This window comes from Miniopterus natalensis, chromosome 1 (genome assembly GCF_054644295.1).
Source record: "Miniopterus natalensis isolate mMinNat1 chromosome 1, mMinNat1.hap1, whole genome shotgun sequence".
Classification (NCBI taxonomy): Eukaryota; Metazoa; Chordata; class Mammalia; order Chiroptera; family Miniopteridae; genus Miniopterus; species Miniopterus natalensis.
This window is the reverse complement of record NC_142081.1, coordinates 85827355-85853026: the sequence shown is the minus strand read 5'-3', so window position 1 is coordinate 85853026 and position 25672 is coordinate 85827355. Positions and strand designations below refer to the sequence as shown.

Below are 25672 nucleotides of genomic sequence, written 5' to 3'. Positions count from 1 at the left end.
CTCAGTGAGTAAGTGAGTAAGGAATAAAACTGTTTGGATCTCAGGTTTCCCCGATGCAAAGTGAGCGAGCTGGACTAAAGGTTATCTAAGGTCCCTTTCTTCAGCTCTCCACTTGAATTCACACACCTATAGACAAAGATCCCTCATCTTTTTAAACAAAGGCATGTAGAAACCCAATCATTTTATGTCAGTTTCCCATTGATTTCAAATGCCAATACAAATATAGTAAATGCAGTATTTATGTTTTCTTTTGCAGACTCTCTGGAAAGTACAACAGTAATGGAGTACATGAGCACTGGAAGTGACAATAAAGAAGAAATTGATTTATTAATTAAACATTTGAATGTGTCTGATGTAATAGACATTATGGAAAATCTTTATGCGAGTGAAGAGCCGGCGGTTTATGAGCCCAGTCTAATGACCATGTGTCAAGACAGCAATCAAAATGAGGAGCATTCGGAGTCTTTGCTGCTCAGTGGCCAAGAGGTGCCTTGGTTGTCATCAGTCAGATATGGAACCGTGGAGGATTTGCTTGCTTTTGCAAATCATATATCCAATACGGCAAAGCGTTTTTATGGACACCGACGACAAGAATCTGGAATTTTATTAAATATGGTATGTTTTTTCCTGATCAGTTGAGTGCTGTGTGTTCAACTTTACCCCTGCAGCTTCATTTAATTCAGAGTGGCATTTGAACTTGGGTTAGACTGGCTGCCAGGTATGATTTTTTTTAAATGTAGTATCTCTAAGAATCACCTTCATGTTGAATATGCAAAAAGAGCCTTCATTAAAAGTTCCATTTAAAAAAATTTTAGTAGTAGTTCTACAAATAGGGAATGAAGAAGAGTGTATTTTAATTTAACAATTCATTAAAAAACTCATCAGTTAGGCAGAAGAGAAAGGCTTGATGAGAATCCTTCATCTGAGAAGGGAATAAAAACTTGCTGAATTTTTTGCCTTTTTCTTGTTACATCTAGAACTTTCACAATATCAATACTAGCTAAATTTAGTTTTTGCAGAAATGTAGTCTGTAGGCAGTAAATAGCTACCTACAGATTCACTCTCTTTAATTGGCAAAGTATGGATGACAAATGACATATTTGCTTAGTCATTCTAAGTATGCAAATAATCCAAAATATCGTGACAACACTTTGTTGCCACAAAAATAGATTAGGTGATGTGTTTAGGTGTGCCTGAGATTCTTTCAATCTCTTAGTATGTCAAAGGTGAATGTAGGTGCTGGCTAAAGGTCATCTAATTTTTTAAAAAGAACAATTTACAAAGGAGTAGGTGATAACTTGCAAAACATGCTTATTGATGGAAGTGACTCCCTTGCCTTTGGTGCATCTAAATAGTAAAATGGCTAATGTAGGGAGAAGGTCAGTGCTAAACAATAGAGCCTGGACAAAGTACTTAATTATTTTGTTTTTATTGCATGCTGCATTCATTCAGTTAAAAGCAACACAGTGATTTGGGTAAGCTATATAGTGAATTGTTTTGTTAGAAGCTGGTTGTATTAATCTGTAGCTCAGTTTGGAAGGAGATTACATTTTGCATAGTTGTGTGACTTAATTTGGTATCCAAATTGTATTTAATAGTTGACAAAGTACTTTATCTTGAAAATATTACTTCTGCTAATCATTGAACTAGAAGCAGTACCTGATTTTCTTAGCTAAAATACAGCAGAAAAACTCTGGTTCATGTCTATAATGAAAAACATAATTGTTTATCTCTTTTTTTACATATTTATCAAAATGGACATTTTAAATCTTTTTTTAAAAAATATATCTTTATTGATTTCAGAGAGAGGAAAGGAAAGGGAGAGAGAGAGATAGAAACATCATTGATGAGAGAGTCATTGATCGGCTGCCTCTTGCACGCCCTCGACTGGGGATCGAGCTCACAACCCGGTTATGTGCCCTGACCGGGAATTGAACCCCGATCGCCTGGATCCTAGGTCGACGCTCAACCACTGAGCCACGCCTGGCCAGGCAAAATGGACATTTTAAAGGAAAACGTGCAGAATAAACAAATTACTATTGCTTGTAAATATGTAGAGACTTAGGTACATTTCCCCTGGTCCATCAGACTGGTGAGGACGGGACAGACCTTCACTGGGAATGTACAGAAGGGAATTCAGGAAAATTATAAGGAATACAAAGAAATAGCTTCCTAATGGTTTTGGAGTTAAGAAAAAAAAGAGTTAATGCAGAAAAGGGAGAAATTAAGACATTTAAAGCAAGTGAAAAATTTAGATCTACTAAGGGTAAGAGTAAAATGTCAGTTCCTGCCTGCCATCGAGCCTGTGCTCTGTAAATGAACAAATCTATATTTAGAGAAAATTTAAGAATAGGACATATCATAAAGCAGGGATCTTGAAAACTTTAAAAAGATTTTTTATTTTAAAAATGATCAAGAATATAAAATATAAAGCAGGAAGACTTAAAAACAAAACAGAATAACAGGAGGACCTTAAAATGCAAAGGAACGTAGACTGTGTCTCACTAGGGAAATCAACCCAGTGGTTGATGGCTCTAGTGCTGTGGTTGACTTTCCTGTCACTGACCTTAAGGATCACATAAACCCCTGTGACTGCTCTAACCTATCACATAGGAATCATAACTTTCCATCCCTGATCATAGCTCATCTGAGATGAGATGATACAGGAGGCAAGGTTTGCTTTTAGATCCCCTTCGTCCTCACACTGTGGTCTCCTTGGAACCATCCTGTGGTCAAGACCTTTCTCTTCCCATGGTCTTCCTCCTAATACCCTGTCAAAACTTTTCTCTTTTGGGCTTCATTTGCTGCTATCTGCTTTACAAATGACAGCTAATTATCTACCAGATTGGTTCCATGGTAAAAATCTATCTATAAGTGTATCTACCTGTGGACTAAATGCTTTCATTCAAGTGAATGCTAGACATAGCAAGAACATCCACAGTGTATTAGGTGCTTTTCCAGATGCTAGAGATACAGTAGAGAACTGTGCCTTTTGGTAGCTTACTGCCTGGTGATTGCAAGAGGCAAGTAAACAGGCAATTATAATGCAGTGTAGTACTTCCCAATACAACTACACCATGGTTGTTATGGGGATGGTCAGGCAGAGTACCTCACACAGTCATGAGGTGGGGTAGGGCAGCCAGAAGATTGTCAGAGGGGATTTCAAGGGGAATTGATCCCTAAGTTATTGAATTAGAGTCAGCCAGATGAAGGAGATGGGGAACAGAGAGTGTTCCAGGTGAAGAGAATAGCATGTGCAAAGGCCCAGAGGCATAGAGACATGGTGTGTTCCAGGCAACCAGCCACCACAATGCCTGTAGAGTTAATTAGTTAATAGGGTGGAGGAACAGGAATTACAAAAATAGCCTGAAGCACAGGCATGTTAAATGGTGGTTTGCAGGTGTGTACTCCTTTCCTAAAAATATTTCACAAAGGTTTCATCAACTTCCAGCAGGACCAGGGAAGAAACTTAAGGAGACTATCATAGGGCTTGCTTTGTGTAAGAGTGCCACAAGTTATTTATAATCTAGACCAATTCATAACCTGATCTGGGATGAAGAACCTAAAATTGGTTCCAAATACTTGGCTCTGGTGATGGGGAGCTGAAGAGCCCAAAGGGCTCACTCCCAGGTGTGGGTGTGAGATGCCGCATGCTGTTCCTCAGGGTTAGTCATGGGGTCCCAGCTTCTTAGGACTGGAAAAACCTTAAAGATACTGAATCAAACACTCCTCTGTCTGATGCTTGAATCACCCCATTCATCATCTCCACTAACTGCTGGAGCATTTTGGTCTATGCTTGATAATCTCCTGTGATGAAGAATTCATCATGTAGTGGGGCATTTAGTTTCACATTTGGCATTTAATTTCAATTCTGATTGTAAGACAGTCCTTCCTTCAATAAAACTAAAATCCATCTCTGACTCTTCTTAGTCCTATGTCTGTTCTTTGGCCATCAAAAGGTATATATGATGAGTGGTGGTGAAGACTGTGGGCCCATGAATTAAAGTGCTTTCATATGTATTTCAGCTCTGAAATAGATTAGCCATATGACCTTGAGCTAGTTATCACCCCCCTCTGTGCCTCAATTTACTTATCTGTAAAATGGGTTACATGAGAGCACTTATTCCAGAGGGTTGTTGTTAGAACAAATGATGAAGGCACCTGACCTGTTTATGCGTAGTGAGTGTTGAAAGAATGTAAACCATTGTGGTAGTTGTTGTATACAATGGTTACTTTCCTTCCTTGTGACAGTCCTGCCAATATTTTAAAAATTGCATGTTCCCCACATCTTCTCTCCTCTTTCACAAATGCATCTCATTGTGTTTTCTACTTCTCATGTATTATAGTGTCAGCTTCCATCATCATCTGGGTAGCTCCCTCTGAATTCAAGCCTGTTCTGTGCCTGTCTTTAGCCTAGAACATGAACATGGCAGGCCATTTGTGGTGTGACCAGCAGAGTAAGACAGGGCCAGTTGTGCTTCTGTTCTAGAGAATATACTCTTTTAATGTAGTCCAAGGTTGTATCCATTTCATATCAGCCACATCACACAGGTCCCTCAGGGAATTTATTTTCACTGAAGTAACTAAGGATTTTTCTGAAGTTCTTCTCCTGGCCCAGTATTATCCAATATCCATGTCAGTGATATGGAGCTGATAATGTCTGCACTTGGAGGCGGCTTTGATTAGTTGAAGGATTGGCAGAGATAAGTAGCACAGAGATCCACAAGATTATTTGGTAGAGCCCCTAGAAAGAAGAAGGGGGAAAAACATCTCAAACCCAAATAGGGAAGGTCTAGGGCAAGGGGAAAAACCAGGGGCTGTGCAGAACTGCAAAGGGGTCAGCACTCTACATCAAAGGTGGCCATGGAGGACTTGAGGGACATTCAGAGGGGATCCCCAAATGCAGGAGATTATGAAATGAGGGTGAAGGCGCTTGCAGAATTTGGTCCAAAGAGGGTAAAGTGTGCTCAGTGACATGTAAACATCGGCTCTTAATAACTGGGTTTTGATCATGGCTCAGTTTTAATTATAGCTTCCTGGAAGATAAAAGGCTCTTATCCAAACAATAGGAGTGGTGGCTTTGGGGTCAGACAGCCCTGAGTTTGAATCCTGACTCTCTCACTGAGTAGCGAGTTTCTTAACCTCTGAAGCCAGTTTTCCCATCTGTAAAATGAAGATAAAAATAGTACTTACCAAGTAAGACCATTGAGAGACTTCGATGAGATAATATGTAAAGTACTGAGCACAATGCCTGGCTGATAATTAGCACTCAATCTATGGCTGCTATTATTATTCTTTGTCCTCTTGGATAGAATAAGAGGACACTGGGTCAAACTGTATTAAAACAAATTTCAGTTAAACAAAAGTAAAGTTTTCATGAAAGTGAGTTAAACACTGAAGTGGATGACTGAGAGGCTACGGTGAAATTGGATCTGTAAATATTTAATAACAAGAAAAGCAGTATTCAAGCACAGTTGAATGAGGTGAGCATGGGTCTGTCTAAATGTGGAAGGGGACTGGATTAATCATGTTCTTAGCTGTAAAAAGAGGCCTCCAGTAACTTGAGGTGACACACTTCTTGAAAGGAGGTCATATTTCAAACAAGCCTGTGGTCTCTCCCTAGTCATTTTCCCTCTAGAGATCTGCACAGAATCCCACACAGAGGGCCTGTTTAGTAAATATTTAATTTTTCAGTTTACTGACTTCACATTTCTAAGTGTTAGAGTTGTTCTGTTTTATTCTCTGACTAATAGTGAGCACATCTGTTTGTGGAGTGTGTGGCTAAGTTTAGCAATAGTGGAGACTGACTGAATAACCCTTACAGTTACTAGAGCCCTTCCCGGAGCAGAGGCCTGTGAGGAGCCCCAGCATCTGCACATGAATCAGGGGTCCATTCTTTCCCCATGTGGCCTGCAGTCCCCTTTGCTTCATCTGTACTTGAAATAACTTGATGTCACTTTGATAGTTTCATAATTCCTGAATTCATAATCTGAAGTTGTATCATTACTAATTATACTTAGAAAAAACTTGTATTTTTGAGACACTTTATCTCTTGGAAGAACACTTTAAACATGTTTTACGCCTATACTCCAGATCATATCTCCTGTGGATTACCTTATTAATTTGTTTTAATTTTAATTATTTCTCTTTTTAATTATTTACTCTTTAAAAATTGAGATAGACTTATATGCAGTAAAATACACAGAACTTTAATGTGCAGTTTGATGAGTTTTGACAAATGTACACGCTCGTAACCCACACTGCTGTCAGAATACATCCCTTAATTTTTGAGTGGACTGGCTTCAAAATCTCTTGTTCTGAGTGCTTGTTCATGAACTCTTGGGGGTCAGGGGTCATCTCTCTCTTTCATAGCAGCCTCCTCAGCACCAAATACCAAGCCTGGCACACACTGTGCACTCAATAAATATTAAATGAGTAAGTAGATGAGAAATAATTCCGCCCTTATTTTAGGTAGCACTGTCAACCCATAGCTCTGGCATAACACATTGTTTTCCAGAATCCTCCATAATCATCAGTTTATTTCCACACTCTATATGCATCATGTGTGAGTAATAGCTATGCGGACTAACAGGTTAGCACATTTTAATTGGAAGCAAGTCAGTTTGCAGGCACAGTTTGTATTTATGCAATCCTTATTTTCAGCCCCTTGGTCACAGTAGTGATGCTCCCTTAGATAAATTATTTTTAAAGTTCTATTTGGCAATTAATGACTCCCAAGTAGATGGAAATCTGATCAGGTCTGACCAGGGATGGATGTGTTTCTGTTACATGCTTTCTCTGTCTTGCTGAAACTCTAAATATAGTCTCTGTACACTGTTATGATTACACACAGTGACACTGCATGAAGGAATGCAGTCTAAAGTAACAAGTTTTTAAAGGGCTGGTCTTAGAAAAGGATTTTGCTGGAATTCTCACCCTCCCACATTTTTATTTGTTGTAGGTAATCACTCCCCAAAATGGACGCTATCAAATAGACTCTGATGTTCTCCTCATCCCCTGGAAGCTAACTTACAGGAATATTGGCTCCGATTTCATTCCCCGGGGGGCCTTTGGAAAAGTGTACTTAGCACAAGATATAAAGACTAAGAAAAGAATGGCGTGTAAACTGGTATGTACTTTGTGAACAGCATTGCATTACTGAAAACTCGTTAGCCTTTGACTGGATCTTGTCTAAGGCTGCCCTGTCCAAAAGCCTCTATGTTTTATGGATTTGCTTGCTACCTGGGGCATTCAACCCCTAAATCTGCCTGAGTGCATAGTTGATTTTAATCTAATTAATTTTTTTCATGATAAAAAAAGAAAGTGCTGGTCAATTTAGCACCAGTTTAGATAACATCAGCCACAGTGGTCCCTATTGTGGCCAGCTAGGGTGGAGGGGTGCTCTCCGGCAGGAACTAATCCTTGCGCTGCTCCTTTAATCCCACCCACTGGGGAGGGGAGCAGGCAGGGAAGCAGAAGCTGGGAAGGCTGCAAGGCTTCCCAGGACTGCAGAGTAAAGGGCTGAACTTAAATAAACAAATTCTTGAAAAGGTCCCATCTCTTCTTCTTAACCAGTCATTAGTGAGATACTTTGGAAGAGTGTTTGGCAGTATCTGCCTAAGCTCAACATGGACAAGCCTGATGATGCAGCAGTTCTACTCCTATTGGAACACACCCTGTGGGCATGTGCACGTGGTCACCGAGAGCTACCTACTAGAATGTTTGTGGCAGCACTATTTGTAACAGTCCCAAACTGGAAAGTTTCCAGATACCAAAATGTGGTATATTGACACAATGGAATACTGAATAGCCAAGGAAATAAATGATTTACAATGATAATGTAGACAACTCTCATAATCATTATGTTGAACTAAAATAGCCAGATACAAAATAAGATCAACAGTATGAGATTCTACTTATACAAAGGCCAAAAATAGGCTAACCAAATCCATGCTGTTGGAAGTCAGGTTAGTGGGTACCCTTAAGGGGCAGTGACTGGAAGAGGTCCGGAGGGGTCTCTGGGTATGGGTAGAGTTCTGTTTCTTCATCTACATGGTGGTTACATGGGTGTGTTCAGATAATAATGTATTGAGTTTGATACTTAACTGGTTTTACACTTTTATGTATGTCTGTTTTATTTTAAAACATTTTTAAGTGCAATAAAATAAACTCACTTGATTTAACAAAAATAAAATAAATAATTGCTGAATATCATCTCAATCTCTGTTATCATAATTAAAAGATTGACAATATGTTGGCTTCATTTTTTCCTTTATAAAGATTTGGTAGAATATCTGTTATTAGAAGGGGAAAAAAAACAACAGGAGTCTTAATAAGCCACTTGAAGCTTGCATTTAGAGGGGACATGTTCAAGTTTTTTTAAAAACATCTGGTGACATTCTATATAGCTCTTAGAACCAAAGTGTCCCGTGTTTCAGTTTCATCATAAAAAGCATAGAAAAATAGCTTTGTGGGTCTGTTTTCCTTGTAGTGCCTATATTTATTTTTTAAGCTATATTTTTTTCTTAAAAAATAAAAACATAAAATGATTAACAACCCCAAACTGATTCAAAAGAGAGTAGGCTAAAGAATAAAATCCCTTTCCTTGAGGGAACTACTGATAATGGGTTCTTATGTAACCTTCCAGAAAGTCTCTTGGGCACATGCATGGATAGTTAAAAAAATTTTTTTTTTGCAAATGGAAACATGATATACATACTTCTGCATCTTGCTTTTTTCATCTAACACTATATTTTGGAGACATTTCATATCTATCTGCACTGAAAGATCTACTTTTTTCTTTATTAATGACCTTTGATTTCCTATGGAATGGATGCCCAGTGCTTATTTTAAATACATTGTTAGAGCATGAGCTGTGGGACCAAAGAATATTATTTCATGACAAGAAATATTGAAAATATGACCTAACATCTGAATGCTATAGAAATTACATATATAATAGATAAGAAATTATCTCTCTTGATTCAATCACAAATGGTTCTTTGGTTGGATTTCTATACTCTAAATGAAAATAATAATTTATACTTTTTAAAATTATTTTGAATTGTTTACCTAAAGCTGGCATAATGTGAAGGCAGATCTCAGTTCAACATTATTTTAGCTAAGCAGTACAATTTTATACAGATCAGGGTGTCCTTGATGGCAATGACTTGTCTTTCAGTTTGTAGGTTGACCTATATTACAGGCATCCCTTGGTATTTGAGGGGGACTGGTTCCAGGAAACTCCAACGATACCAAAATCCTCAGATACTCACATCCCTTAGTTGGCCCTCTGTATCCGTGGGAGTGGAACCTGCAGATATGGAGGGCTGACTTTATATTTTTCATTGTCCTGAGGTTGTTTAGAATCTTACTGGTATTTTTGTGTTTTAGATCCCAGTAGATCAATTTAAGCCATCTGATGTGGAAATCCAGGCTTGCTTCCGGCATGAGAACATCGCTGAGTTATATGGCGCCATCCTGTGGGGTGAAACTGTCCATCTCTTCATGGAAGCAGGCGAGGGAGGGTCTGTTCTGGAGAAACTGGAGAGCTGTGGACCAATGAGAGAATTTGAAATTATTTGGGTGACAAAGCATGTTCTCAAGGGACTTGATTTTCTACACTCAAAGAAAGTGATTCACCATGATATTAAACGTGAGTTATCATTGGATATGTATCTTTTTGACTTAACGAAACTAGTTAGGAGGCAAATGGGCTATTTTCTTCAATCTAAAGATTCTTAAAGGCAGGGAGCACAGCTCCCTTGGAGCACTTTGCACTTTCTCCACTGTGCTTCTGAAACACCTTTTAGAGTCAAGAGGGGTCACTAGAACTTTCACCGTCATAAGGAAGGGTTATTTTCCAATTGTGGAAAAGACTAGAGCCACACATCTATTAATTACTGTCTCTGGCTTTTAAAATACTGATTTACTTCAAAACACACACATACAGCCACAGCTTGTTGAAAAACAAATAGCTTTTAAATTTTGAACATTAATTTGACAATAGTTCATTCAATAAGTCTTCACTGACTGCTTTCTAAGAGTAAAATGAGGAGGAAATGTGCAAGAGAGACCCACTATGGACTCTTAATACCTAATGATAACTAGAACCAACAAGACTTTTACTGAAAAGCAAAAGGGTATTTTACTTCTTTTTTTAGAAAGTGACTTATTACTAGCCACTTACATCATAGAATTTGAAACTCAAGCTCTTGAGCATTATTGTATTTTTCCCTAGCTTTATTGAGATATAACTGACATATAGCATTGTGTAAGTTTAAGGTGTACAATGTAATGATTTAATATATGTATATATTGCAAAATGATTACCACAGTTAGGTTAGTTAACACATTAATTACCTCACATAGTTATAATTATTTTTGGTGGTGAGAACTTTTAAAATCTACTCTTTTAGCAACTTTCCAATATACAATAGGCACTGTTAACTATAGTCACGATGTTGTATGTTACATCCCCAGGATTTATTCAACTTATAACTGAAGTTTTTAACCCTTTGACCATATTCACCCATTTCCCCCGCCCACTAACTCTGATAACCACCAGTCTATTCTGTTTCTATGAATTTGGTTTTTTTAGTTCCACATGTAAGACAGTGTTTGTCTTACTCTGTATGACTTATTTCACTTAGCATAATGCCCTTAAGGTCCATCCAGGTTGTCACAAATGGCAATATTTCCTTCTTTTTCATGGCTGAATAATATTCCATCACACACACACACACACACACACACACACACACACACACACACATACTGTATATCACATTTTCTTTACCCATCAATGGACACTTAGGTTGTTTCTATGTCTTGGCTATTGTATCTTGAACATTATTAGTGGCTACAATCATTTATTTCCACATTACCTGAATTCTTTACACATGTGAAGTGATTTTTACCTACACTTTCAGCCTCCTCTTTTGAATACATTACACCTATTTCATTAGGGAAAGCATTTTAATCTATTCTAATTTGGGACTTGTTGTTTTAGATAATGTTTTCATTTTATTTACTAAAAATTTTCCTCTCTTTATAGCTAGCAACATTGTTTTCATGTCCACAAAAGCCGTTTTGGTAGATTTTGGACTAAGTGTCCAAATGACTGAAGACATCTATTTCCCTAAGGACCTCCGAGGAACAGAGGTATAATTATATTTCCATAAGAATGGTTGATATCTTATTAAGAATAAAAATAAAAATCTTCATCTTAACTGGTTTGCTCAGTGGTTAGAGTATCGGCCCCATGGATTGAAGGGTCTTGGGTTTGATTCTGGCCAAAGGCATTTACCTTGGCTGCAGGCTCGATCCTGGCCCAGGTCGGGGCGAGCACTGGAGGCAACCAATCGATGTGTCTCTCTGACACCTATGTCTCCCCTTGTTCTCTCTGAAAAGCAATGAAAAAAATATCCTCAGGTGAGGCTTTAAATGAATGAATGAATGAATGAATGAATGAATAAATTAATGAATTAAAAAAAATGTTCTAGCATTACTGCAGAAAGGACAGAGAAGGGGAGAAAAGCCATTGCATTAAATTTGTATTATCATAGTAACATATTTAATGAGTACTTGCTCTGTGTCAAGTACTCATTTTAGCCCTTTAAATGAGTTATATTTTTTAATCCTCACAACAATCCTATTATTGGTAAACACTATTATTATAGGCAAGTACTATTATGATTCCCATTTTATAATAAGGAAACAAGGTTGAAGAGCTTAAAGTGCCCAAAGCTTCTCAGCTTGTTATAGATCTGGAACTTGAACCCAGTTTCTCTGAGTCTAAAGATTAAGGTCTAACCACTATACAACTTTTTAATATAGTGAATATATATATTTCTAGTTTAATATTATTGTTTTGGTTCATTTACAGCAGGGGCGGGGAACATCCAAAATCATTTGGTCTGGCCCTGCCAAAAGAACTGTAGATGAAACTCGAAATTTAATAAATTCAGGAGCTTTTTTCATAGCTAATTCTTAAGTTGATAATTTTGTGTGGCCTGCAAATGATGTTATAAATATCCAAATGACCCTTGGCAGAAAAAAGGTTCCCCACCCCTGATTTACAGCCATAACTTTCATGGTCATTAATAATATTTTATTGAGAACTGACAACATTTTAGGCCTATATTTAATCCTATGGATCCTATAATAGGCCTCAAGTTTATAGCATAAATAAATCTTACTGAAGATATGAACTAGTTATAATACTTACGTTTGTGAAGAAAAATAAAGCAAAACCCAAACAAAACTTTCCTGAATCTAAATAAGATTCAGAGAAATGCATTCATAGGCTTTCAAATAACATATTTAATTTAACATTCACATTATTAAGCTGAATAGTTGATTCATGCAGCGAGTGTGTACTGAACATCTGCTATATGGCAGGCTGTTGTAGGTACCAGGGGTAGGGCACAGGACAAGATCAATAAGGATTATGCCCTTGGTGGTACTTCAGCAGTCCTCACTTTTTGGTGAAAGGAGCTATATTAAATTTACCTGAATTATTAACAGATCAATAAGTTAGTTCAAAGTTGGTTATGATGGACAATGGGGGATAAAATTGGGAAAGTAAATGGATGTAGTAGCTGCCTCTCTCGCCCATGTCTACTATGGTGGGTGCTTAACTATCAGCCTCCCAGCCCCATGCCCTTCTCTCTACTGGAAGTGCCCCCAGAAAATGCAGAGAGAGAGGGTACGTGGCTGCACCTTTGCTTCAAGATTATCAGATCAGTCTTAGTGTTCAACCAAATAACAACCCTTCGTCTAGCTGGCAGATATATTGATTGCACTGAACTCAATTGCAGTGTAAAATAAAATAAAATAAAATAAAATAAACCTTCATTTCAAAACAAGATTTTGTAAGCCTTTTCTTAACTCTCAGAGCAAAGACTCCACTGGGCAGCAGAAGAAATCCTTGTTTTTGCTGATATTAATGAATTATTCTGGAAAAATATTTGAGAGAGGATTCTATTTTTTTTTTTTTTTAAATATATCTTTATTGATTTCAGAGGGAGAGAGAGAGATAGAAACATCAATGATGAGAGAGTCATTGATCAAGCCCACAACCCGGGCATGTGCCCTTACCAGGAATTGAACCTCTGTCGCCTGGATCCTAGATTGACGCTCAACCGCTGAGCCACGCCCGGCCGGGCTGAGAGAGGACTCTTGATAGTCATCTTTGAGCAGAATAATATTCAGAAGAAAAAACTGTAGACTTTCTTTTTTTTTTAATGCTTTAGTCCCAGACCTTAAGAATACTTCATCAAAGCACAAATCTAAGACTAAATGCCTAGGACATGTGTTTGGGGGCAGAATTTTTAGCATATTTTGGCATTAGTCAGAAGTTTAGATATGTGACAGTGTTACCGTTTTCCTGGAGCCAACTTGAGAAACAAACTATTTATGGTATTAAAGATGGAAAATACCTTTTTCTTCCTGGCAGCGCGATCAAATTGAACATTTTGCAATGTCTGGAGAAAGACATGCCCTTTCTGGGATTCTCTCTTAGAAAAAGAATGTGTGTCTGAGTATGAGATAATGACAGTATTTACTCCTGAACAGTATATGGGTTATTTTCATCAAATGTAAATTGCTTTTTATGAATTACTAAACTGGCTTTGGTATTTAGTGTTTATAGTTATAAACTCTCTTCCAATCAACCTGCATTTTAATATCTGTATGGTACTCAGGAGCTGAAATTTGACGAGTAAGGCTCTGAAGTCACCAGTGAAACCTTTCAGCAGGCTTATTTTTACTCCTGTGCTAAAAGACCCAGTGAGGCGTAGTGAGTCAAAGTCAGCCACACGCATTTGCTTTCCATTAGAACTAGTTCACTTGGCTACTTCACAGCTGTCCATGATTTTTGATCCCAGCGACATATGCAGACTGGCACCCTGGGTGAAGTGCTTCCCTTGCTCAGCCTGTCCCTCCTTCCTGTACATAGCTCCTCAGTGCGGACGCCGGTCACCTGTGTTTGATCTCCCTTTCTTTCCCTCTCTCCCTCCCTCTTTCCCTCCGCATTTACATTCAGAACATTATATTGGAACCACATAATACATTCAGGTTTGGGCAAAAGCAGGTTTATAGTTTTGAGTACATGAAACAGAATTTATTCTTGTATTATTATTTATTAATTATTGTATTATTTGTTTGTATTACAACTGTAAACTTACTTTTGCTCACCCTTGTATACAGAGTTAATCTGGTATATAGTCAACTTATTGTTTTCTAATTACATGGTGCAGAGAAAGAATAAATAATGAATGTAAATAGCTAATTAGAATCACATAGCATGGTCCTTTTTAAAACGTTTTTATTTTCTTCTGATTTGGTGTTTGGTCTTTATATAAGTTAACATGTAATCATCACACATGTGGGTCCGCGTGCGCGCGCGCACACACACACACACACACACACACACACACACACACACACACACACACACACTCTTCCCCTTTGTAATAAATATACTGAGAGGTGAGTGCCTTGACCCCTTACATGACACGTAGGCTCTCTTGTGCCGGTGCCCATGCCTGGGGGCATGCCACTCAGAGAGCCTCACCCAGGTCCCACCAGGCCTGCTTCATGTCTTCGGTCAGCCAGCTTGCAGAGCCTTTGAACACCATACACTGCTGCCCCGGCTCTTGCAGAACTTGAGAAAGCAGGAGCTCTGAGCTATTGAGCCATGCAGCTCTGGGCAATCTGCCTGAGGGGCAGCAGCAAGGTCACCAGGTGGACAGGCCACTGCTGTCCCCAAATGTGTAGTCACATAGAGCCTGCAGAACCCCATTGCACAGCTGCTTTTGGTTCCATAAGCAGTAAATATTTTACTTAATCCTTCTATTGCAGGGAGGAGGTGGGCACCCCCTACTGACAGTTAATTCTCCCGACTGTATTTATTATATAACTTTCTGATTATATTTAGTAAGAAAGTCTTTCAGGATCTGTCTTTTTGCTTCAGGGGAAGGTTGAGAACAAGGAGCTTGGTTTGGCCAGTTTGCAGAGAGAGAGAGAGAGAGAGAGAGAGAGAGAGAAGGAGAGAGAGAAAGAGAGAGAAAGAGGAAAAGAAGCCAACCCAGAAATGTGTTGTAGGGAGAAGCTGAGCAGGGTTTGGATAGGAAAACTGAGTAACTTCCCCTGTTTTTGTAAGCCAGTTCTTTACTTATGTACTCGGATGTATCCTGGGACCACTCACCCTCCTTCTCAATATTCGAATAACAGTATAAAAATTCGTTAAAGCGAAATATTATTAATTAGGATATGCCTAGACCAGCCAGAACTCCAGCTCACTGGGCGCCAGTATTTGTTTTTGTTTTCTCTTTCTTAGGTTTAGGAAAAAACACTTCTTAGAGAAACTATTTCTAAACCTAGCCCTACTGTTCCAGCGGCGACTCATGAAACCAAATTGAAATTCCACAGTGTTAAAATGTCTTTGAATATTTAGTCAGTGGGCTACATGGGAGGTAGAAATAAGTAGTTCATAGAAATGACTAATTAGAATCACTTTTACAACATTGCACTTTTTAAAGTTCTTTTCCAAGTGGTCAGTGTTAATACTATGTGGACTTCAGACACCTTTTATTACTGCAATTTAGTGACACACATGAGGTGAAGAACAATATTTGTAGTCTGTTTTGAAATATGAAAGGAACTGGCGTTTAAGCAGAAGCATGCATCAGTGCTTTGCAGAACTTTGATGAGCTGGTCCCAAGTGGCTGTCTGTTACTCTCCTTAGCTTACAGGAGCACAGCAATGGTACTCTCCTGAAGGGATGAAGGGTGCAGTAAATACGGTACCAGTGGATGAGCCAGCTTCCAGAACTGGATTAGGGAAATGGAAACCCAGACAAGTGAGAGAAGTCAGACTGATGTTTCCTGCTTCTTTTACAGATTTACATGAGCCCAGAGGTGATCCTGTGCAGGGGCCATTCAACGAAAGCAGACATCTACAGCCTGGGGGCCACACTTATCCACATGCAGACGGGCACCCCGCCATGGGTGAAGCGCTACCCTCGCTCAGCCTATCCCTCCTACCTGTACATAGTAAGTGGGGTTCTACCAGGGCTGAGTGGGGCACACCTCTCTGGAGTGCTGCTCTCCTTCCTGAGGGGGATGGTGGTGAACTAGGGACTCATGAGAGGCAGTTGAAAGTTTATCCCACAATGAGGAAGCCCCATTCTCTCAAAGAAGGCATTGCTCTTTTACGGGAACTTACTAAATGTACTTTGGGCATTAATTATATGCTGTTTTGTTAGACATGTAATAATAAAATTCCACTTAATAGCCTCAGAGTAGCATACATTTTTGAGCGAAAGCAATTGTGTATGTTCTCTGAACACTGTCAGAATAAAAAATATTAGATTATAGATCCTCATGCCAACTTGGCACGTAGTGATACATGCAACTCCCATTTTACTGTGGAGAGATTCAGGAGCAGGTACTGCCCCCATACGGCATGGTGACCCTTGGCCCACTGTTGAGCTACAAAGCTGTCACTGTTTCATCACAGCTAGCATGTATCTTTGCACTGAACCAGAAGATGGGTTTAACTTGGTGTCCTTAGGAAATTAAACAGCAACTTGTTTCAGGGTATGAGCTGTATTTGCTGCAGGGCATGAGGTGGGAAATGAGTGACTTTCCAGGTCATGTTACAGGAATACTTTTCCTGTTGAGGGTATATTTTCATATATTGATGCTAAGTTGGTTTGTTGATAGATCCACAAGCAAGCCCCTCCATTAGAGGATATTGCAGATGACTGCAGTCCCAGTATGAGAGAGCTGATAGAAGCTGCCCTGGAGAGGAACCCCAATCATCGCCCCAGGGCAGCAGACCTACTAAAACATGAGGCCCTGAACCCCCCCAGAGAGGACCAGCCGCGCTGTCAGAGTCTGGACTCGGCCCTTTTTGAGCGGAAGAGGCTGCTGAGTAGGAAGGAGTTGGAACTTCCTGAGAACATTGCCGGTATGGACACCCTGCTGTGTGCACTGCCTCTCGCTTCCCTTCTTTTTCTGTCTACATCACACTGAGGTGGGAATCAATGAAGGCACTTGGAAAAAAAAAATGAAGTAACTTCTTGAGTTCCCTAAGTTGTTTGAGAAATTTTAGGAAGAATGTTAGCAAAAGCATTTAAAAAATGGCTAAATTATTAGCAAGTTATAACAGGTTTTTAGTGCAAATGTAGGTAACACAGTCATTGAGAATTGCCTCTGACTTGCTTTTTCGCAACAGAAAATTTCATGTGCCTTTAAAAGCAAATCAAGCATGACAGTTTTTCTGCTGGTAAAGTGTGAGTTCTGTTAGATTTAGTTATGGTAAGCCACACCTGTCCTTGCTTGGAAACGTCATGGCACTGCTCTGCCCAGATAAAATGTTGAGTTTGAAGTCAATTTGCATTTCTCTTTTCCTGTGCTTAAAATCTCTTTGCCAGCTCTGAATCTTTCCCATTTAGGAAGATCAGTACATATTCCAGGAGCACTGAATATTCATGGAGAGTGGTTTCTATTTTTGTTATTAAAATCTGTGGCATTCTTAATCCATTTAGGTCCAAACCCAGTTGTCACAGCTGGAGCCCTTATTTGCATTTCTGTGCTTCTTGTCTGACTTTTCCATATTTAAAGAGAGTCATCTGGGACGTTGGAAAATACGCCAGGATTTCTAGCTAATTTCTTGCTGTCATTGACTCTTACTTGAACTCTTTTGTGTATGACATATTACACAAATTAGACCATGGTTTTCAACTCTAGCTCTCTAGTAAAACCAGGGCTTGAATGCTGTTTCATTAGGATCAACCTATTATTTTTTTGCAGAAGGAACAGGTATTTATTATTGAACATGTTTCCTGGTCATTTGTTTTATTTTTTTCAATGTTTCTCTTTTCAGATTCTTCATGCACAGGAAGCACTGAAGAATCTGAGATGCTAAAGAGACAACGTTCTCTCTACATAGACCTTGGAGCTCTGGCCGGCTATTTCAATCTTGTCCGGGGACCACCAACGTTAGAGTATGGCTGATTGTAATTTACTCTAAATTAAGACTCATCTTTTATCTCCTGGAAGCTAGTTCTGCTGACTCTACACAGGCGCTCTGTCTAGTGAACTGTGACATTTATTAGCCTGCAGTGTGGGCTCCCATGATTCATAAATGTGACTCCACATGTCTCCTGTGAGTTTGATTTGTGGAGCTGCCCTGGTACCCAGCAGGTCTAAAGGTTCTCATTTCTCAGGTGGGGTGACTCAAGGGGAGGAATTAAGTGTTCCTAGAAGGATCATTTCCGGTGACCGATTTCATTCACTGTGCACTTTGCTCAAAAATTTTAAAGTACCAATTATAAAGTAATATATTAGCCTAAAATTACTATTCTTGGTTTCAACTTAAGTATGGGAACTTCATTTAACTCAGAATAGTTGTTTTGTATATATTAGTGTATATTGTATGCTAACTCTTTGGGCCTATGTCAGTAGATTCTAGTTTAAATTAAAGTCATTATATTTTGGGTGAATAGAACAACTTGAATATTGTAGCAATAAGCTGAACTAGTGTCTTGAAGATGGCTACCTGATTAGTGAGGAGCCATCTGACAGCAGGCCACTAGTGACAGGTTCTGTTATGTTCCTATGGAAACATTTTGTACTGTACATGCTATGCTTAAAACATTTAAAACATGATGTTTTGAATGTGGATAAAACTGTGTAAACCACATAATTTCTGTACATCCCAAAGGATGAGAATGTGACCTTTATGAAAACTGGAAACTTGTCAATTGTTAATGATGCTGCTTTTGTAACTCCTATGACTATTTTCTTTTAAGCATTTGTATATTAAAATAGCATACTATGTATGTTTTATATCAAATGCCTTCATGAGTCTTTCTTATATATATATTTAACATTGTAAAGTGTATGACTATATCTATTTAAAGTATGTTTTTTACATCATGCGAATGAAACCAACACTTTTATCTAATGTGATTGGTCAAATCAACTGAATAAATTCAATATTTTGCCTTAATTATTGTGAGAGGTATGATTCTAACCCGGGACTGGAGGTGGGCTCTAGGGGTTGGGATATATAAGCATGTATCATGAGGAGGCAAAAAATACTTGAGAGCTTTGCAAATTATATGTATGCTCCTCTTCTATTGCTGCTGTATCAAGCTGTTGTCATCTGGATTGGGTTGTGTCCCTCCAGTACATTGAGGTAAAAAAATTGTGAACCACTGGTTCAAGCTAACTGTGGTTCTATTTTGGATCTTGTTTTTCTACATTTATACTATCTTGGAATATATACATGCATGCTCTGTGCCTATTAGTGTTTGCCAAATTCATAACTAAGTTGCCTTTGTACAAGGTAGATTTCAGTCATTCACACCAAATTCTTGATGGAAACTGTTGTATGGGAGTTGGATCCACCATTCACTGAGTGAATAGCATTACACTTTAACATGTATTATGTACAACACGCCAGCCCTGTAATCTTCACAACACACATATGAAAGATGCATTGTTACCTCTGGTTTTATTCAGAGGCGGGAACAAAGTGAGTAAAGAAACAGCTGTTATTTGAACCAAGAATTTTCTGACTTCATCACTCATTTCTTTCTCATGCTATGCTGCTTTTAAATGATAGATCATTTCACTGCAAAGCAGGCATAGTGACCCCACCGGGATTCAAGTCTCTAAATGAGGGTGAGGTAGATTGACCACAAAGCTAATGGAGCTTCAGCCTCAATTCCTCAATGGTGGGGGACCCTCCACACCCTGTGCCCACATTACCCCTGATCAGGCCCAACAAAACCTGGACCTGGGTCAAGGGATACAATTTTTGATGGAGAATTGGAGATATTTTTTCCCCAAGATGTGATCCGTGGTGGTGGTTTAGGGTTGGACCTGTGCACTGAGCACTTGCAGAGTTGTTGACCTGGGAAGCTAAGAGTTGCAAGCTGGGAGGGGTCGCCAGCTAAGGAATCTACTTAAGAGAAGTAAGGAAGCCCTGAGTGGGTTCTGAGGAAATCCATCACTCACCTCCTGAGAGGATGAGCAGTGAGTCTGCCAGACTTGAGTGTATCTAGACCAGAATAATCACATTCTGAAACTTCCCCACCTTGATAATTCCTGCTTCAGGCAACAAGGTTTCTGATTGTGTGGTGGCATTGGGATGCATTGTGAAAGATAGATGGGACTTTTCCAAATTGGGCCTCAGGGGTCACCTTGTCTCAACCCCTTATGAGATAGATAGGTATGGAGACATGCTTGCTAGAGGTCACAAGATCAATACTGTAGTGTCTTCAGATTATCATCACCCCATTTGTGTTTGTCTGGATCAGCAAAATAGCCTGAAACAGGTGATGAAGACTGCCAGGATTGTGCTGGGCCCTACGGGATTTGCCCAGCCTTGGAGAGATGGAGATCAACCAGTGGATCTATATCCTTAGAGATACGTTTGCATTGCTGTCTGCCATGTCACTAAGCACTACAGTGGGGCCTGAAATCAGTGGGACTGATTTCTGTCATGCCCCTATATTCCTCCCTGGTGCATGTTCATTGTGTGACAGACTGAAGCTGATCTTTTATTGATCGCAAATTTCTATGGTGCAACTCAATGTGAAAGCCAGTGTTTTCTAGAGAACCTGGGGGATTTTTTTCGTGGTCTGCAATCTGGAGTGAAGATTGGGGGATTTAGAATAAAGATTGCTTGATGCTATAGGTCTGTGGACAGTGAGGCGGGACAGCACTCAGTAGGAGAGTAAGCTCTTTAGTGGAAGGTTGAAACCTTTTGGGGCAAAACCTACTTTGGTCAAAGAACTGTGCTGGCTCCTGCAGGGGACACAAGTAAGAGAAGGTTCTAGCCCCTCTTCCTTCTCCATTCCCTTCTGAAAGTAAGCACATTCTATTGTGGAATTGTTAAAATGTTCTTTGTTTCAATATTTGGCCCTGTGTGTTTCCAAAATGACATTCTTGGTCAAGCATTTACTTGCAATTTTACCTTTTGCGTGTGAGCTAGATTTTTGAATGTCTATTTAATCTGAAATGCACCAAAAAATGATGATTACAATAACAAGGTTTGGGCATTCACATCAGGTTTCAAAAGTTCACTTTGGGCCAAATAGAGGAGACAGGCAAAGAAGTAGTATAAGAAGTACTTTTGAACTAATCTGTAGGCACCCTCAGCAGGATCTCTGCTGGAGTCTCTCTGAGGAGGTTGTGAGTGTGGACAGGGCATCACACAATCACGCTCTTTACTAGGCAGCATAAAGACCCTCACCCCGGGTGCAGCAGCTGGCCGCTGAAAGCTGGGCTTGTCTTGTCCCTCTAGAAGGACTGACTACAATTTCTTCCCATGTTATCTATATTTATTGAGATAGGGGAAATCTCTTGTCCCACTTCAAAATCAAAGTGAGAGGGGAGCACTCAGAGCTACCACACATAAGAAAAAACATGTGCTTCATTTATTTTCAGTGCTAGGATAACTTCTGAGTACTTAACAAATTCAGAGATGCTGTTTCATCAGAAATTACAGAGACAGAGGTGATAAAAACTGGCTGTCTGAGTGCCCAGAGCACAATAGCTGATTTAATGAAATCCTATTAATTCTGGTGACCATACAAGGGAAGCCAACGGGAAATACAAACAGTGAGAAGTCAGTTGGAGAGCATGGCATTCTCTCATTTCAGCTCCAAGTCCACGGAAGTGCCCTGAGTTGGCCTAGTAATCGTGTCATCATACAGATAACACTAAAAATTAGAAGACATAGATTGTTCTACATATGTTGGCTATTATTATTTTCTTTAATTAATTCATGCTAAATTTTCTCTTCATGAATTTTAATGTACTGCAGCTCTCTCCCACATGAATGCAGAATTTCAGAAAGTAGAGATTGTCTTGTGTTTCATTGATTGTGGTGGTCCATTTATAAACTCTAATAGACCTTCTGAGCCTAATTAACATTTTCCCAAGCATCAAGGAAATGAAGGAAGAAGAATATTTTCAGGAAAAAGACGGTTAATGGGCACTACTGAGGGCTTGGGCTAGGAGTGGAGTTGACTACTGGTTGCATCTGAGTGACTGTGCGGACTCTGAGCCCCAGGCCCTGATGATAAAGGGGGTTATAGGACAGCAATGTCTGGAGCAAACAAAGTATTCTGCCAACTTTTGGGCTTATGAAATGAGGAAATGGCATAACCCTACAGGTACATAGCTTTCCCCCTTTTAGGCCTAGGTATTTCTTTTGCTTGGAAATTTGGGTCTTGCCAAAGTTTTGCTCCCAAATAGGACAGAGGGCTGGGTGGTGACTCAGGCCTAGTAGACTCCTCCCTGTACTTCTCACAACTTCCCTGTGTGGACTTATTTGCCAGGGTCAGGGAGCAAGAAAACCCCAATTGTTTCCATCTTAATGAAGCTACGTGGGAAAGGAAGAGAACAAACAAGGTAATTAATTCAGATTTTCTCACTGAAACTCAAATTTCCCTTTTTCGTTGGCCATTGGGCAAGGGAAGATTTGGCAAGTGCCTTCCTCATTCTCCTCTTCAGCCTCTGGTTCTCATTCCTGACCACTCCCCACCCCCACCCATTCCCCAATTCTCTCCAGAAGCAGTTGCTGCAAACAAAGATCTGGGCACATGCAAGCATATGTGATTATATAACACCCTTCTTTGTAAAACAACAACAAAATGCACACATGGTAGCATAATTTATACATAGCTCTACATCTTGCCTTTTGACAGAATATTTCCTAGTGATTACAGAAGGACGTGTTTTAATAGGAGCAGTCTTATTTAATCTGAGTTTTGCATTGGTCTTAGACAAAGCCTTCCCCCCTCCCATTCTACAGTAAAGTTGGGAGGAGGGATGCTCTCCTTTCTGCTTTTGTTCCTCTGGAAATTGAGGGATGGAGCTAGATGAACTCTCATTGCTTCTAGCCACTGAAATCTTTAAGATTAATTCTATAGAAAAGGAAATTAAATGGCAACAAGTTTATGGAATTGCTTAAGATCCAAATTTAATCATGTGCAAAGCAGAGATGAGAACCAAAGCCCTTGACTTCTGATGTCAGGATCTTGCCACCAGATACACTGCTTGCTGCTTACAGTTTCCTTTTTGGCTATCAAGAGCCTGGGGAATCCCAGAGCAGAAGCAAGACAGCCTCTTACACTCATGTTAGCACTGGGGTGTGGCGAACTGATAGGAACTATCCGGCTAGACTGATCAAGTTTCTCTTCTGTTGATACTGAGAGGCTGGGTCCACTTGATGTCATGAGATGTGATCTTTGTAGTCTTGGGGTAAAGGATGGAGGGAGAAGGGATTATACATGTGGAGGCAAAATCTAGGTGATATTAAAAGAGAAGGATTGATGATGTTTGGTAGAAGGAAATAAAGTCAGGAGCTCCTTGTTAAAGTTAACAATGGATAAAGAATGTTGCTAAGTGCCAGCCATGTGCTCAAGAACTGTGGTAGCCACTTTGATAGATATAAGTATGAACTAGGGAACTGAGACTCTGAGGGATTGGATAAGTAATGTGAGGACACACCACTAGTATAGATTTGAGGTGAGAACCCAGGCCCATCTGACTCAAAAGTCCTTGCCCTTTTCACTAAACTGTACTGCTTCCCCATGTCACTGGAGGGAAGAGAAGAAAGAAATTTCCTACCAAAATTGTAATGGTGAAAATCCAAATCCTATGACTCCTATATTATTCCTATCTCTAAACATGAAGTTACTTGAATCATTAAAATGTGTGTTACTGGGACATACCTTCTTCAATACAAACATAACTGTATAGAATGTGGCCTTAGTCTTCAAAGAGTATACAGACTGGTTGTGCAATAGCAACCAGGCCATTCAATGTAACTGCAGGATGCGACTGTGTGGCATAAGGTGCTGTATGAGAACACACCGAAAATAAAGTTGAAGGAATGAGAGCCGGAAGGAATCCACATCAACTGGGACCTTTCTTAGGCTGGACTTCCTAGAAAATGGAGCATGAAGCAAAGGTAAGTGCTAATGTTTTGTAGGAGGTACATGCTAAGGCAGTGAGAGTGAGGAAAGAGGGAAGGAAGTGGAGGAAATAAAAGGTGATGCCTTACTAAAGTGACCCAACTTTAGGAAGAGACAGCTGGTTGCTGAGTCACATGGGATATCTTCAGAGAGGCCATATAGGACACGATGTTCCAGAACAGCCCATTGAAGGGAGGAAGGGAGAGGGATTCATTTTCTTTTTCCTTCCTATCTCCTGCCTCATTGGTCAAGGTTTTCCCATGAGTGTTAACTTTCCTGCACTTCTGGGTTGTGTCTCCAGACACCTTTAGACAGTTGTTAAGGAAGCCAGTTTCCATGTGCTGTAGCTTAGCACTTCAGACAAATCCATAAGCGAGGGAGGGGAGGAACCAGAACCGCCTGGGTCCCGTCAGACCCGGGCATCCCACCAGAATGGGAACGATGGAGGCCATGTTGGAGCTTGAACTTTCCTGGTGGAGGCTTGGAGATGGTCAGTGCTGGCAGATGTGGTGGTGGCAGCTGTGTGGTAAAGGGCTGTGGTTGGTGGTGGGGGTGGTGTCTCCATGAGTAAGCAACCAAAGGCATAGCAGACAAGTGGGGTCAAGTGAATCTGAAGAGCTGTGTAAATGGGATCTGAGAGAGCTCCAAGAGAAAAAAAATGTGGCATTCAAGAGAGGGTATTCTAGAGTATCCTATTCAAGGGATAAGGTAATCTGAGAAAAATTTATTCACTGTGGCACTCTTTCCAGAGATAGCTATGTATAAGAACCACTGGGGATAATTCGATAGCTCTGGGCTAGTAGCAGCAGAACTGTTAACAATCCCAGACTAGAGGGACTTAGGGGAAAGAGTGATTACTGAACTCAGAAGGACCTCTTCATGTAGAGGTCACCTTGAAAAGAACAATGATCTTAAAGAAGATAAGAGCTCCAATAAGGAGAGCATATCTGGAGGGGCTTTTGGAATATCTCCAGCACAGGGTTTCAGAGAATACCTGGTCTAGGTTTTTCTCCTGCCACTTTGTAAAATTATATGAGAGATGATATAGCTTGCTCAAGGTTATAGCATTGGGAGAGACTTTGCGAGGTGAGTAGGATGTGGCTGGGCAGAGGAAAGAAGGATAAACAGGTGCCCATGGACAGGAAGAGCAAGACAAGTTTGTGAAGCACTGAGGGGGTCATCCTGACCCAATAGAAGTTGAAGGGTTGTACGAAATTCTGGTAAATGGGTGGAGTCATACTTTGAAGGGTCTTGAAAGCAGGCAGGTCAATTTCCCTTGGTGTGGCAGGAAAGAGACTGCTATTAAGGTTTTGAGATTAAAGCAGTAAGATCAACCTAGGCAGAACAATAAACCCACTTTAGAAAAAAGGAAATGGATTCAGGGAGTCTAGCTGGGAAACTGTTGAATAAATACAGAAAAGGAGTAACGCAAGGCTAGATTTGAATATGATAGAGGGTATAGTCATAGGATGTGCATCACTGGGAAAATTGGTAGGAGTTGCATATTGGGGCTGAAAGGGAGGAACAAGCTGATGATAAACATCAGTTTTTACGTCAGGGTGACTGAGGGATGGCAATGAGTTTGACAGAGAGAGCAAGGAGAGATGGGTAATCATATAGGGCAAGAGTGGGGACTGAGGTGATGATGGGCTTCATTTGGGACAT

General features: G+C 39.9%; 1 protein-coding gene across 1 annotated transcript; it reads left to right on the top strand.

Annotated features, from left to right (window-relative positions):
- The first annotated feature begins 258 nt into the window (after positions 1-258).
- Positions 259-18867, top strand: MAP3K8 (mitogen-activated protein kinase kinase kinase 8). Its single transcript, XM_016196329.2, has 7 exons — positions 259-615; positions 6962-7129; positions 9394-9655; positions 11057-11163; positions 15906-16058; positions 16731-16977; positions 17896-18867. Exons 1-7 carry the CDS (start codon positions 280-282, stop codon positions 18024-18026), a joined length of 1404 nt encoding a protein of 467 aa, XP_016051815.1. The 5' UTR covers positions 259-279; the 3' UTR covers positions 18027-18867.
- Positions 18868-25672: the final 6805 nt, after the last annotated feature.

Coding starts and splice junctions, on each gene's coding strand:
- MAP3K8 (XM_016196329.2), top strand. CDS start 280: ATGGAGTACATGAGCACTGGAAGTGACAATAAAGAAGAAATTGATTTA. Junction 9,656..11,056: donor GATTCACCATGATATTAAAC/GTGAGTTATCAT, acceptor CTCTCTTTATAG/CTAGCAACATTGTTTTCATG. Junction 16,978..17,895: donor ACTTCCTGAGAACATTGCCG/GTATGGACACCC, acceptor TTCTCTTTTCAG/ATTCTTCATGCACAGGAAGC.